We start from the raw sequence: 15,566 nt of genomic DNA, 5'->3' as shown, positions 1-15,566 counted from the left end.
TCTTTTATCTGATGAGCCTCCTACTATGCTCCATTGTTTAATGACTTGTGATGTCCCATATTACACAACATGGTACTGTTAATTAGCTATTTATTGATTTGAATTTCATTGTAATAGAAACAGATTTATTGCAGATTTATGCAATATTTATGTATTTTTCCCTTTTATGAAAAGCGTTACAATTTCAATCTTAGAATAAAGTAACCATCTTGTGTCTAGTTCAAAAAGGAATTATATTTAATTATCTGCTCGGTAATAAACAAGAAGCTACAGAAATCAAAGTGAAAGTGCCAGCTTTGATATATACATATGTAATTCCAGTGCTTAGGAGGCATAAGCAGGAGTATTGAGGGTTTGAGGCCAGCCTTAGACTTCATAGGGAGTCCCTGTCTCCTAGGGGAAAAAAAAACAAAAATGAAAGCAAAGTAGAGAGGAACTAATAGGTAAGAGTAAAATGAAACTATAGGAAAACAAAGTATCTATGGATGAACTCATAATCCCACCTCTGTATAGGACCACAAATTTGGATTGTATTTTCTTTCTTTTGTAATAATATATATTTTTTTGTTTTAAAATGTTTGTGTGCAGTTTTAGCAAGGGTTTATCAGAATAAAGTAGAAGAAATGGGGAGAAAGGGAAAAACATTTCTTGCTTCCCACTCAGGGAATTGGGAATAAAATGACTCATTGGCTTTAAATTTTCTGAGGCCAAATCACCAAAGAAGTGCTTACTGTTCACCCCAAGTGATATTGTCAGGGCCCTTGGGATATATCCAATTCCTTAGAAGATCTCACTAAGCCTGCAGAGGGAAGTGTAGAAGCCTCCTAAATGACAACGATTTAGCGCCCCCTAAATACTTGCTAAATCAAAAAAAAATTTAAAACTGTAAGGAATTTTGAAATTTTGTTTTGTTTTGACACCAGGTTGACCTTAAGCTCAAGATCCTTATGTCTCAGCTTCTCAAGTGTTGGGATTATAGGTGTGAAACACCACACTTGGGTATTTTGGTATCTTCTAAGGCTTCCTTTTCCCTGCTCCTAAACATCTGTGCAGTGTGGTGTAGACATGAATACCACATACTTACCTGTAGAATCAAAGATATGAAGCTCTTAAAACTTTGGGTTAGGGTTGTGTCTTCCTACAAGTACTAGGTGAACCCAGGGACCTGTGGTTGAGTAGCAGAAAGTTACTACAGCTTATACTGACATCTCATCTAAACTGGGTTTTCGAAGGATCAAATTGGATCAGTTCTGAACCTCAAACTATTGGAGTTTGGGAGTCAGTTGAGTCAGAGTGGAACTACATGTAAAGGATTCCTACTGAAGGGTAAAATAAGGTCTGAGGAAACTAATGTGAAAGAGGATCGTTCCCCTCCCCAGGAGATGCTGAGTTATTTTAGTTGGGAATTTGGCATACTTTTTCTTACTTTTTTATTTGTTTTTTGTCATTTTGCTTTTTATAGAAACTTGAGCTGGATCGATTTATGCTATATGCTCATGGACCTGACCTGTGTAGAGAATCAGACCTTCGACATGCAATGGCTAATTGTTTTGAAGCATTGATAGGTAATTTTTTTTTTAATCTTCTTTCCTGTGTGTGTAAGCTATGGAGAGCATATAGCATTTCTTGAAAAATTTAGGACAATGACTTGATCTCAAAGCATATAATATCCCTAACATTACACCCCCAGCCTTCTGTTCTAGTTATTTAATTCCTCCAAAACATCAATCATACTTTCTTTCGCAGTTTTGGCATCTGGTGTCATATCGATGTATAGTATTTCCTGAGTCGAAATAGTGAATTAAAAGGGAAATGGATTATTTCCTAGCTTTGATTCAGGGTCACATATTCAAATGAACTAGATGGATATTTGCTAAAGAAACTCCAGTGTTGTTTTTTTAAACTACATTTGAAATTATTTGGAAGCTTTTTCTGATATACCTGTCTTGAAAACACTGTATTACCAAGTGTTGAATCCCTATAACTACTTTTTATTCACTTGAAGCATGGCCACTGTAAACCTTCACTTCTCTTCTATCCACTGTTCTTTGTCCACATCCAGGATTCAGTTCACTATTGGTATGGATAGTTATGGAGAACTAATTAGCTGTTGATTACAATGAAATGTCATAGTAGATTGACAGTTTCTCGATTGTTTTGAATAAATGAATCATGTTATATCTATTTTCCAAAGACCTCTACTTCATCCCTTTTGTCCTATTTCTTTGAAAGTGAATATTAAAGTTTCCCATTATTGTTTCATGTGGCTGCTAGGAGAAGAATGCTTAATAAGTATCCACAGTCTTTCTTGGCTATGGCTACTTTTCACCATTTTTGGAGAGTTTATCACATGAAATGTGCACATAGTATTTGGCAGTTAGTATTACTCTGGGTTCCAAGAGCTAGGCAGATGTGATTCAGCTGCCTGTCCTATCAGTTATCAGTTTCTTAGTCTCTAATATCTTTTATTTTCCCCATCTTGGGAGATGAAGATAACATCACTTACCTCAAGAGTTCTTGAAAATATCCAGTCCTGGCAACATCCAATCCGGAGCAGAGTTTGGCTTAATTAAGTCTCTCCTAATTACCTAAGTCTCTACCTAATTACCATAATGGTGACAGGAATGTGAATTCACTTTGCACAGTGTCCTGGGCATGAAGACCCACCAAACCACAACATCGGCTACCATTCCAGACATTTTAAATAGTTGTAATTATTAAGAAATATACTTAGTTACTAAAAGCCCTGATGACTTCATGTGTTAACATTGAGCACAGAGCACATATCTGAAGATCTAAACACTTCCTTCATTTCAAGAATGACTATCCTCCTCCAGGGTTATTTAATACTGAATGAAGTGTGACTATAATGTTTTACTGTTGTAAAAGTTATCTTGATGTTTTTGGTGTGTATGTATGCACAAGTGTGTCACTACTAGGGCTTGTGCTTGTGTGTGTCAGGGCCTTTTTCACTGAAGATTGATGTTCTATCACTTGAGCCACACCCCCATTTTTGGCTTTTTTTTTGCTGGTTAATTAGAAAGAAGAGTCTCACAAATCTTTCTATTTGAGCAGGCTTTGAACTACAATTCTCAGATCTCAGCCTCCTTGTAGAATGATTTTAGGAGTGAGCTACTGGGCCCTGGCTTTGTCCTGTATTTCATTTGCAGAAGGCACCGTTGGCCTGGGACACTGATTTTGTCTATCGTGCTTTTCTTTAGATACCTGTGTATATTTCATCTAAAGCATAAACCTTGAATACAGTCACTACTTGTACACCATCTCCATAATAGAGTCCATATCCATTTGCTTCATGGTCATGCATAGTTGGACTCTTCTAATCACAATATCAGAGTTAGGTTGTAGTGAACTGGATTTTTCATTTCAGTCTAATTGATATACAAAGCATTGCTATACGAGGGAAGATGTTACCTTTAAAAGCATCACTCCTAAACCTATCCTTTTTTTTTTTTCTTTCTGTGACTGGTTTCTGGCTTGCCTTTTTGCTTTTTATAGCGATATGTAATTTTCTCTGAATATTAATGCAGCCTTCCTTTCGACGTTGTCTTCTTTTTATGTAGGAGCTGTTTACTTGGAGGGAAGCCTGGAGGAAGCCAAGCAGTTATTTGGACGCTTACTCTTTAATGATCCGGTATTTATCCTCAGCCATTTTTGTTTTCCTCTGTTAGACATCATTTTGGAAGATTTTATTTCCACTGCTTTTTTGTGTTTTGAAGAGACTTGTGGGAGAAACTAAGTGCCCCAATTTGTCACGGTGGTAGATGTCAGGTCATCCAAAGCAGCCTTCTCCAGCCTTGCAGGTGGGGAAGTCGGGAGGCATTTACAGGAGGAGTTTTTATTTCACCCAGCCATCCTTTCCTGTGGTCTGTAGATGAACGGCATTCTGAAATGAAGTAGGAATACAGATGAAATTGGACTTAGCTTCATTTAGAAACTTCTCAAGTTAATTATGATTTTATACTTTATAATCATTGGGTACCTACCCCATGCAGGCTTAGTTGAAGCTAGAGCCTTTTGGCTCTCCTGTTGGTGATTTGTTTTTATGTAAATTATGTAGACGAGATAAATGAATATGTATTTCCAAAAGTCACTTCACAGGGTGTTTGTGAAGAATAGAGCATGGGAGAATCTTCCCCCTCCCCCCCCCCCAGGCAAATTATAGTTATTAAGAGAAAAAAAAAATCCTAAAATAGTGCTGGTTGTTACTAAAGTATTAAGCTATTAATAGTGCCAGAGATACCTTTTTAATCTTGCATGCAATAGAGCATACTAGTTGCCTTTTTTGTTGTTGTTCCAAAACAAGTCAATTTAACACTTAAAGGGGGAGGCAACTCTGTATTCCAAATTGAAATGTCATCATAATTGAATGAAATAGCCCTTGTGGAGTAATAAAGAACACAGGAAGCCAGTGTTTTAAGCTTTTGTGAAACCTTTAGCTTAAGTGGCTGTCAGATATTATTACTGCATTTCTTTGGGTTGGGAAAAAAAATCAATAGTTTAAAAAGTATGACCTGGATGATATTCATATCAAAAAATTAGATTTTTGTTACACTTTTTTCTTTCTTTTTTTTTAATTGTGAAAATACGGTACAGAGGAGTTACAATTACATGGGAAAGATAATGAGTACATTTCTTATCAAGCATTGTTGTCTCCTCTTTGTTTCCCCTTCCCATCCCTTACATGTTTTTCTAAAGACATCTGAGGATGTCTTACTCATATAAACAAAGGTGCAAACAAGAGTTCATGTATTTTTGCACTTGAAACCTTAAGGTAATTGTTCTTCTGGCCTTTATCTTCTGTTGGCAATTGCGATAACCTGTTCACTGTTTCGTCCCTCCTGTCTGCCTCTGTGTCTCCCCATCCCAGTCAGCCTCTGCCCAGTTCTCCTTCACCTGCATCTATCCCTCTGCTCTTGTTCCTGCAGCTTTTTTTTTATACCTTGTGTTCTTAATTGCATCCATTTGTGTTGAGATTCTTTTCTGTCTTCAAACTGCTTCTCTCCCACTTGTCTACTTTGCAAGCTTATCTTATATTTCCAGTACCTAATGCAACGCTGGCATGTACAGCGTGCAGTAAATATTTGTTAAGAGAGTGAAATGAATAAATGACTAAATGGAAGAACAGAGTCTGAGTGTTCTCTTACAAATGGGACAGCTGAGATTCACAGTTTGTTTTAGTGTGCTTTTTAGGAAACTGTGGAGTGCTCTATGACTCAGGGCTTCTAACGCAGAATTTTCAAGTTCACAAACTTAGACATTCTGACTTGTTTGAAATCTCCAGACTGGTTTGCATCTGCTCTCTGAAGGGTGTGAGAATCATTAGCAAACCACTGTACTTTCTGTGTAGTAATAGTATCATGAAGTCTTACCAGCTAAAGACGTCAAGGACAGTATTTTAGACCAATCAAGGCCAGCAGGCATCTACACGTAGGAGGAAGAGAGGCACCTCCTTAATTCTGAGATTCTTGACTGGAGGAACAGGAGCGCTATGTGTGGTGACTCATGCCTCTAATTCCAGCACTCAAAAGGTTGAAACAGGAGGATCATGAGTTCAAGGCCAGCCTAGGACACATAGTAAGACCTTGTATGGACAAACAAAAATAAATAGGATTAATTAAGAGAGTGAGAAGGGCAGTGGGGCAGGCTTTGGGTTTGGCTCCTCATGTGAGTGAGGGAAGTTTAGCAATTGAGTGCCCCGCTAATTATTATTCAGGGGTAAGACACTGCAGAATAGGCGAGAGCACGAAGACGGTCTTTATGACACCTGATAGCTGCTGAGGGAGAGGGAAACCTTGCTTCCTCTTAACTTTGCTTCTAGTTCAGTCTATGTCTGTCCTCCTGGCCCTGTTAATGTCAGGACTATCTTCTTTCTCTCTCAACTGATGTTACGCTCTTTTAGACACTGGGTGCTTTTGGTCTTGGAGTAACCTCAAAGTAACCTAGTATATTCATGCCATTGTTTGATTTTGGTTACCCGAGTGGCCTTCTTGAGAAGAAGGAGAGGTATTTCATAATTTTTCCTGTCTATTTTCTCATTATGAACTCTGTCCCCAACATCTCCCCAACATCTCTGGAGCTCTAGAAATTGGAAAGATCACCTGATCAGCCTCTCCTGAGTGTCCACAGATTCTCATGGTTAGCATGGAATCTGTCACTTTTAGTCCTAACTCAGCCAGAAGCCTTAGAGTCTTTCCTTTTGCTAAGATTTGTTCTCCCTCTACCCTATCACTGGCAATCTTTGGCTTTTAAATTGCTTCACTCTCCTACCATGTTCATTGTGTGAATGTATGTGTGTGAATGTGAGTGTGTGTGTGTGTACGTGTCCATACCAGCATTAGGGCATGAACTCTGGTCCTTACACTCTCACTCAGCATTGTTGCTCACCACTGGTCCTGAAGCCCCACCTCCCCTTTTTTTGCTGGCTACTTTGAAGATTAGACTCTCCTGGACGTGTCTGTGTGGGCTGGCTTTGAACCTTGGTTTTCAGATCTCAGCCTCCTCTCTAGCCAAGACTGTAGGCATTGGCCACAGGGGTTCAGCGATTGTGTTCAATCTTGGTTTCCTCATTTCTCACCTAACAGACTGCTATTCCCCACCCCTGCAGTCCACCTGTCATAGTACATGATAGATCTACAATTCACAGGTCTTTCTTGCTTAAAATATTTGATCACTGTCTATCAAAGTCTATACTGTGCAACACAGTATCCTTTATTTCAGTATCCTTTATTTCCACTTCTTTATGTCATTTTCTAGGAATTTCCTTTTTGTGCCCTTATATTTCTAGGCATTTTGTTTGTGTGTGTGTTTCTGAGGCTCCACTTTGATTTTCACTTGCTGAATTGCTGAATTCTTCAGATCCTCTTGAAGATTTATCTGATACCACGCAGGCAGAGTGTTCTGAGTCCTCCTGTGTGGTTTCTTCTTCATGTCCACTCTCCCCATCTTGATGTGAAGTCTAACATCTGACAACTCGACTATTTCGTTTCCATTTCCTTCAATCTGGAAAAGTAGCATCTCTGACCTAGTTTTGAATGATTTTTCACCATTAGAAACTTAAGCAAGTTACTTAATTATCCCTATTTGCCATCATGCTTTCCCACTGAGCCTTTCTGAGGACATGGATAGTGTCCTATTCATTTTAAGAGCTTAATACATAATAGATGTTCAGTAAAAATATGTGGCACAAATGAATGACCTGATCACTCTTGAACATTTCCCAGAGGAGCAAACTGCAGGTGGAATTGTCCATATGCTCTCTGAGCTGGTTAATGGTAGCGTGGAGATCCCAATCTAAATCTTTGCCAACTAGAGTATTTTAGCAGTTGAAATAGTCTGGTTGTGAATGTTAGGATGTGACCCGATGATGAACGGCTAAGAGCATCCAAGGAGGAATCAGCATTTTGGAATGAATAACATGCAGCAGCAAAGAGAAAATGAACCAGAATGTCCCAGAGAATCTTGAGCTTTTGGAGATTGGGGTTGGTTGGAGCGAGAGCTGTTTTATTGTGCTGATACATTATTATGGACAGTCACATTTCCTGTGGCCCACCACTTTACTTCGGGTTTACAGTGCTAATTCACTGAGGCATTTGAGGATACTTCGCAATTATCTGTGGCATACACATGAGGAAACAAAGGCTTAGAGAGTCCAAGGAATCTGCCAGTTAAACCAGAATTAAACCCAGGGAACAAAAAGTGAGCCTTTGTCATTCCTCCTTTTCTTTTTTTTTCTTTCCTTTCCAGTGAATCCTTTTTTATTGCCCCAGATCACCCTCATCTCCGGAGTGTGAAGATTACATGCATGCCCCTTAAATCTAAAACTCCTACATGCAGCATCTCTTTTGAGTTTGATGCATATGTTAGTTGTACAAAATGATGGATTTCATTGTGGCATTTTCATGTGTATGTAATATATATAATATATATTATATATATAAGTATATAATATACTTTGATTATTGTTACTCCCTATGACCCTTTATTACCCTTCCTTTACCTCCCACTGGCCCCCTTCCTCTGCCCACATAGTGTTCATTCAGCTTTCATGTCTATATCTTTTTCTTTTGCTAAATCTAGATTTGACATATGAGAGAAAACATGTATTTGTCTGACATTGGCTAATTCATTGAACTTGTTCTCCAGTTCCACTTATTCTTCTGCAAATGATAACATGTAGTTCTTTATGGTCAAATAAAATTCCATTGGTGAGATATTTCCCATTATCTTTATCCATCTGTTGCTGGGCACATGGGGCTGATTCTTAACTTGGCTATTGTGATAGTGCCTCAGTAAATACAGTAGATGTGTAAGCCTCTACTCTAATTTAGAGTCCTTCCAGGGTTTGCCCAGGAATAGTATAGCTGTATAATAGGGGATCTATCTTTAGTGTTTTGAAGAACTTCCATATGGTTTTCTTACCTACAGTATATAAGATTCTTTTTAGCTTTTTGTTTTGTTTTTGTTTTCTGGATGATAGCCATTCTCACCAGGATGAGATAGAATCTCAATGTTGTTTAATTAGTATTTCCCTGATGGCTAAGAAAGATGAACATTGTATCATATATTGGTTAGCCATTTCTATCGAAAATTCTTTTCAATTCATTTGCTCATTTCAGTTAATGTGCCTATTTATTGATTATTGTTTGGATTATTTGTTCATTTGATGTTAGTTTGTTTATTTTGGTGTCTGTCCTAGGGCTTGGATCCAGGGCCCGGGCACTGTCTCTGAGCTTTTGTGTTCATGACTAGCAATCTAACACTTGAGCCACAGCTCTACTTATGGCTTTTTGATGGTTACTGGGAGATAAGAAGCTCACACTTTCCCTTCACAAGCTGGCTTCAAACTGTAATCTTCAGATCTCAGCTTCTTGAATAGTTAGGATTACAGGTGTGTGTCACTAGCACCTAGCTGTTTATTTTTTTAATTTTTTTAATATTCTGGGTATTAATCTGTCATGAATAATTTTTAAAATTTTCTCTTATTCCGTATAGGCTTTTTACTCAGCTGTTTCCTTTGCTTCTTAGCTTGATGCATTCCTACTTGTCAATTCTTCATATGTTTGCTGAGTTTTTGGAGCCCTATTTAGAAAATTGTTGCACGTTACTATTTCTTAAAGTCTTTTCTCTTAGTAGTTTCAGGTCTTGCATTATAATCTTTATCCATTATGAATTGATTTTTGTACAGGGTGAGAGATAGGGATCTAGTTTCAGTCTGTACATGTGAATAATTAGTTTTCCCAGTACCATTTGTTAAACAAGCTGTCTTTTCTTTAATGTATGCTCTTGACACATTTGTTGGAAATCAGGTGACTATAGCTGTATAAGTTTATTTCTGGATCTTCTATTTTATTTTATTGGACTCAGTTTTTGTGTCAGTTACTATGGACTCTGCAATTTACCTTGAAGTCAAGTAGTACCTCTAGCATTATCTTTTTTGCTCAGAATTGCTATGGCTTAGGTCTTTTGTACTTGTATGTGAACTTTCGAGTTGTTACCCTGTTTCGGTGAAGAATGACATTGGAATTTTTTGTTGTTGGTGTTGTTGGTCGTGGGGTTTGAACTCTGGGCCTGGACACTCCCTCAGCTCAAGGCACACACTCTACCACTTGAGCCACAGCGCCACTTCTGATTTTCTGGTGTTTTAGTGGAGATAAGAGACTCATAGACTTTCCTGCCTGAGGATCAGGGTGGCTATTTTCAGAATATTAATTTTGCCAGTCTATAAAGTTTTTCTATCTTCTAGGGTCTTCTTCAATTTGTTTTTTCAGTGTTTTCTAGTTTTCATTGTAGAAATCTTTTACTTCTTGCTTGCGTTTAATCTTAATATTTTAAAAAGCTATTATGAATGCCATTTTTTTCCTGATTTCTTTCTCAACGTGTACCTTGTTATACAGAAAAACTAGATTTTTAATTTTGTTTTTATATCCTCCTACAGCTACTTGATGAGCTATCTTGTAGATAATTTTTAAGTTTACTTGATCTGTAGTAATTTAACTTTGAAGTTCTTTGTTGATTTCTTTGCTGGATAATTTATCTATTGATGAGCGGGATGTTGAAGTTGCATACACTATTACTGTACCCACAGTCCTCTCTCCTTATGTCCAGTAGTACTTATTTTATTCATGTGTATACCCTACGTTTGACTTTTTTCTTTTCAGTTTTGTTTTGCTTAACATCATGACCTCTCCTCAACTTTTTTGTTCACAGCTGGCATATACTTCTTGAGCTACACCTCTAGTCCAGAATTTTACTGGTTAGTTGGAGGTACAGTTTCACAGATTTTTTTTTCTTTTCTGCCCAGTCTGGCTTTGAACCACAACCCTCCAAGTCTCTGCCTCTGGAGTGGCTAAGATTACAGGTGTGAGCCACTGATGTCTAGTTGGATTTCTTCCATTTTTAATATGCACAGTAGTGACCTTCTTTTATTCTTTCTAATTTTGGCTTGAAGTCTGCTATGTCAGAGATAAGTGTAGTGATTTCTTTCAGATTTTGTTTGTGTGGATTATCATTTTCCACGCTTTCTCTTCAGTCTGTGAATTTATTGCAGAAAGTGAACAGTTAAATTGTGTCTTTTATTCATTTAGCCAATGTGCAACTTAAAGCTGTTTCCATTTAGGGTTATTATTGAACAGCATGTATTAAACTTCTGCCTTCTTCTTAGTGGTTTATTGATTTACCGAGTTAATATTTTATTCCTTCCTACTTTTCATTTGTTTATCTATTCTGCTAATGAGATATATTCTGTCCTAATCTCTTGTGCTTATCTATATATTTCTTCCTCTTCTTTGTATAGTATTCCTTTAAGTATCTTCTGCAGTTCTGGTGTAGGGGTCATGAATTGCTTTAGTTTATGCTTAACATTCAAGATCTTTATTTCTCAAGGATAGCTTTGCTGGATATAGTCATATTGTTCAGCAGAAACTGTCTCAGAGCTGGAAATACATCACTCCATGTCGTTCTGGCCTTTGAGGTTTCCACTGAAGTTTTGCCTTTGTGAGTAACTTGGCCTTCCTCTTTTACAACTTTCTATATCCTCTCTTTGTTCTGTATTCTTGGCATTTTACTTAGAATTTGTTGTGGAGAGGTACTGTTAAAATCATGTCTATTTGAGGTTCTATGTTTCCTGCACTAAGATGTCCATATCTTTCCCTAGATTTTGGAAATTTTCAATTATAATTTCATTAAATGATATACTTTCATTCTGTATCTTGATCGTTTCTTGTATACCATAGATTCATAAGTTTGGTCTCTTACTCATTTCCCAGAAATCTTAAATGTTGTAGTCATGAATTTTTTTATTTTGTTTCTATTTTTTAATTGCTATCGGATGTAATAATTCTCTGCTTTTATATTCAGTGAATGATATTCTTTCTTCCACCTGTCTAGTCTATTGGTGATGCTTTACACTGAGTTTTTAATTGATTTATTGAGTTTATAATTTTCATAATTATTTCCTCTCTGTCTCTCTCTCTTTCTCTTTCTTTCTTTCTCTCTCTCTTTCCCTCTGTCTGTTTCTCTATCTGTTGTCCCTTTCTCTTCTTCCTTTTCTATTTCTTTCTCCCTTTTCCTTTTCTTTTCCCTCCAGAATCTCTATCCCCATGCAGAATTTCTCACCTTTGTTGTTAAATTTTTCATCCAGGTCTTGAATTGACTTCTTTAATTTATTCTTCTGTTTGTTTGAATTCCCTTTGAGGTCATAGATCCTTTTTAAAAAAAATGACAGTAAACTCATGCTTGCTAGGCTGCTGCTCTACCACTTGGCTTCTTATTGGTTATTTTGGAGATGGAGTCTTACAGACATATCTGCCCAGGCTAATGTCAAACCATGATATTACTCAGGAGATTTCAGCCTTCTGAGTAGCTAGGATTCTACAGGTGTAAGTGCTGGCATTGGCCACTGATCATTTTTTAAAGTAAACTTTTAGATTCTTTGCCTGGCATTTCAGTTGTTGAAGATTTGTGAACTTCTAAAGTTATTATAGTTTTCAAATTCCTTGTTTTTCTAGGTTGTGGTTTGTGCATTTGTTGGTACAGGCATCTTTTCTGGTATTAGTAAACAACTTTCTTTTACTTGTTAGTTACTTACAAGTTTTACTTGTTAGTACCACTCTCTGAGGAGAAAACAAACCATGATAACAGCAACAACACCCAAACAAACCAGATTTAGCAATACAATTAAAATCAATTAAAAGCTATTATGCTATCCCTGAAAACAAAATAGCAAGAATAATGTAAACTTACGAGTTTAAAACATTCAAGTAGAAGTAATAATAAATGAATGAAATAAAAGAGAAGAACAGGGAAAAGGAAAAAAGAGAAAAGGATAAAAAGAATTTGAGGAAGAGAAAAGAGTTAAAAATCAGATTACAAAATTTTATAAAGCTATATAAGTAAAAGTAGAGTAAGAACATATGTAGACTAGAAAGAATAAGTAAAAAAATACAAAAGTTAAAAAAAAAACCAACAAAGAATTGGACAGACTTCTTACTGTATCTGCAGGTCTTGGAATATGCTGGGTGGTAAGAGGGTGAGTGAGATGTTCCTGGGTCTCTTGTAGCTCCTCTTCTTCATTGAGACTGGTGCTATATTCAGGCTGAGGCCTAGCTGGTCAGGAGTCCATCGTTGACTTTATGGCTATGTTCAATTTAGAAGCTTTTCTTTTCATACTGCTGAACTTCAGTAAAATGTTTTCTCTTTAAAATAACATTTTGATTCTCATTTATTTCTGAGACCTAATATTAAGGCCAGAAAGTAAAAATTTAGAGGCTATCTAGGGTCCAAACCTGAAGGAAAACCACCTTAATCCTGATGACTTTCTCATTATAACTGCCTCTGGGTTTAACTCGTTATTATTTCCCTAAATAAAAATTTAATGCTATGATGCCTTTTTTTTTTTTTAGCCACAATTGGGATATTCAAAGAATACATTGCATACACTTATTTGTGTGTAGAAAGCACAGTGGATGCACATTTCTGGAGAATAGTGAACTAGCAGGGATGAACTGAACAACAGTTTAACCTAGCCTGTTAGGTTAAGCAAATGTGTAACTTAGTTTTAAAAGGTATGTCTGACTTCTGGGGTGGGAGGCTTTTTTCCTCCCTAGCTTAAGGCTAATTAGAGTCACTACAGGTAGCTTGAGTGGTGAATACACTTTAAAAAATTAGTTTGCTAGTGCTATTGAATTTGCAGTAAGTGGAGTCAGCATCTGAAATAGTTCAGTATTTCAAATAATGACATTTTATTTAGTACTCTCAAGTGTATTAAATGCTTCCCTTGAGCATTAAAGGCATCACTCCATTTTCTAGGACCTGCGAGAAGTCTGGCTTAATTATCCACTCCACCCACTCCAGGTAAGTGTGATTTTCCTGTCTGCAGTGAGCTTTTAACTCCAGATCTTCCTTTCACTTTCCTTTGCCTTTCTTTGCTTCTCCCACTTTTTTTTTTTTGGGTCTGGTCATAGGGCCTGAACTCTGGGCCTGGGCGCTGTCCCTCAGCTCTTCAACTCAAGGCTAGCACTCTACCACTTGAGCCACAGCACCACTTCCGGCTTTTTTCTTTTTGCTTATGTGGTGCTGAGGAATCGAACCCAGGGCCTCATGCATGCAAGGCAAGCACTCTACCACTGAGCCACCTTCCCAGCCCTGCTTCTCCCACTTTTATCTGTAGTTCCTTTCCCTTTGGGTGCTATAATTTCAAATAATCAGATAGGAAAACTTGGAAGTCATTAGAATTCATAGCAAGATGCACCCATGCCTTGTGTTCATGTGGTTTAGGATGTCTGGGGCTGACCTTTCCTCACAAAGCAGAATTACTGGTCCTATCACCCCTACTAACAAGTGCTATGCCACATACAGTGTTGAAGGGATAACAATGTGGAAGCCAGTCTGGCATATTTAAAAAGGAGAACAAATAATTAACATTGCTAAGTTGTAAACTAATTTCATTTTAGGAATGGAGAGATTTAACTCAGATTGCATAAAATTTACTGCAGAGTAAAAATTCTGTGCCATATGATTACTTTTTGCTCAGGATTTAGGGATTTTAAAAGATCTACACATGGTGACATGCTTTTCATCAGTTAAAAATGCTCACTGTACTTTGCTTTTAGTTCTCTTTGGGATGAATGCATATACATATCCATCTACACACATCTTTATTCTCAAATATGTGTAAATAATGAATGAGACTTTGTAGTAATAAATGACATTAAGTCATAATACTTTAAATATGCCTCATTAATAACAGTGATTGCCCAAAGTTGTTAAAAAGGTTCATTTTAATGGCACCTTTCAGTTGCTATTTGCTAATCATTACAGGTTTATTATTATAGAGCACCATGTATCTAGTGGAATAATTCCCTGTGGAAGCTAGACTCAGTTTTTTACAAAAAATGTATAATGACTATAATTTATGTTAATTACATTTAGAAGGAGTTACTTATTGTTATTGTAGAAGTGGTGTACAGAGGGTATAAGGTTATATAAGTCAGATAAAGAGTATATTTGTTTTTGAACAATGTCACCCTTCCTCACTGTCTCCCATAAACTCAGTTTGTTTTTTTTTTGTTTTTTGTTTTTTGGGTCCGGTGGTGGGGCCTGAACTTTGGGCCTGGGCGCTGTCCCTTGCTCTTTAGCTCAAGGCTAGCGCTCTACCACTTGAGCCACAACACCACTTCCGGCTTTTTTCTTTTTTCTTATCTGGTGCTGAGGAATTGAGCCCAGGGCCTCAGACATGCAAGGCAAGCGCTCTACCACTGAGCCACCTTCCCAGCCCATAAACTCAGTTTTAATGGTGTTTGTTTGCTAAAATACTGTGGTGCCTAGAGGACGTGGAGTAGTCAAGTTGCTCTAAAATGGTGGGTCACAAGGGGCAGTCCCCAGATGATGACCACCCACCTTACCTGGGAACTTGTCAGCAAGGCAGATTCTCAGTTCTCACTCCAGACTTGTGAAGTCAGTCACTTCAGGGTGGGGCCTAGCCACCTGCCTTTAACAGCCCTCTGAGTGTTCTCCTGAATGCTAAAAGTTCAAGAACCACTGCGTTACTAGAGATGTATATTCTCCACCAGCTGCTTTCCAGCCTGACTCTTCCTTGGAGAGTTGGTCTAATACTAGGGATTTTGAACTATCTGTGTACAGTACTTGGCCTTGAAATTTGATAGAAGATTGGAAAATATTATTTGAGCCTTCTTTAAATATTAGGTTTGTTTGCCATTCTAAGAGATGAGAAAGAAGCTTCCATGTTTTAATGGCATTTCAGAAATGTCTGCCCATGGGGGATGGAATTTTATACTGTCCTAGAATTGATAATTATTCTTACAACCAAACACTACACATTGTTTTCATTTTCTTTCTATGTGTCTATAGCTACAAGAACCAAATACTGATCGACAACTTATTGAAACCTCTCCAGTCCTACAGAAACTTACAGAGTTTGAAGAAGCAATTGGAGTAATTTTCACTCACGTTCGACTTCTGGCAAGGGCATTCACGTTGAGAACTGTGGGATTTAACCATCTGACCCTGTGAGTTCTCTGCACTCAATG

General features: G+C 37.4%; 1 protein-coding gene across 2 annotated transcripts in view; it reads left to right on the top strand.

Moving 5' to 3' along the window:
- Positions 1–15,566, top strand: part of Drosha (drosha ribonuclease III) — a 129,922-nt gene that overhangs the window by 94,435 nt on the left and 19,921 nt on the right. For both annotated transcript variants that reach the window (XM_070040962.1, XM_070040961.1), the window contains exons 25-28: positions 1,463–1,565; positions 3,582–3,652; positions 13,327–13,371; positions 15,388–15,545. In XM_070040962.1, the coding sequence (XP_069897063.1) occupies positions 1,463–1,565; positions 3,582–3,652; positions 13,327–13,371; positions 15,388–15,545 (377 nt within the window). The remainder of the gene's footprint in view (positions 1–1,462; positions 1,566–3,581; positions 3,653–13,326; positions 13,372–15,387; positions 15,546–15,566) is intronic.

Source organism: Dipodomys merriami, unplaced genomic scaffold (genome assembly GCF_024711535.1).
Source record: "Dipodomys merriami isolate MVZ:Mamm:240054 unplaced genomic scaffold, mDipMer1.0.p SCAF_30, whole genome shotgun sequence".
Taxonomy (NCBI): Eukaryota; Metazoa; Chordata; class Mammalia; order Rodentia; family Heteromyidae; genus Dipodomys; species Dipodomys merriami.
Note: the sequence above shows the minus strand (reverse complement) of the source record. Positions and strands in the feature narration are given on the sequence as shown.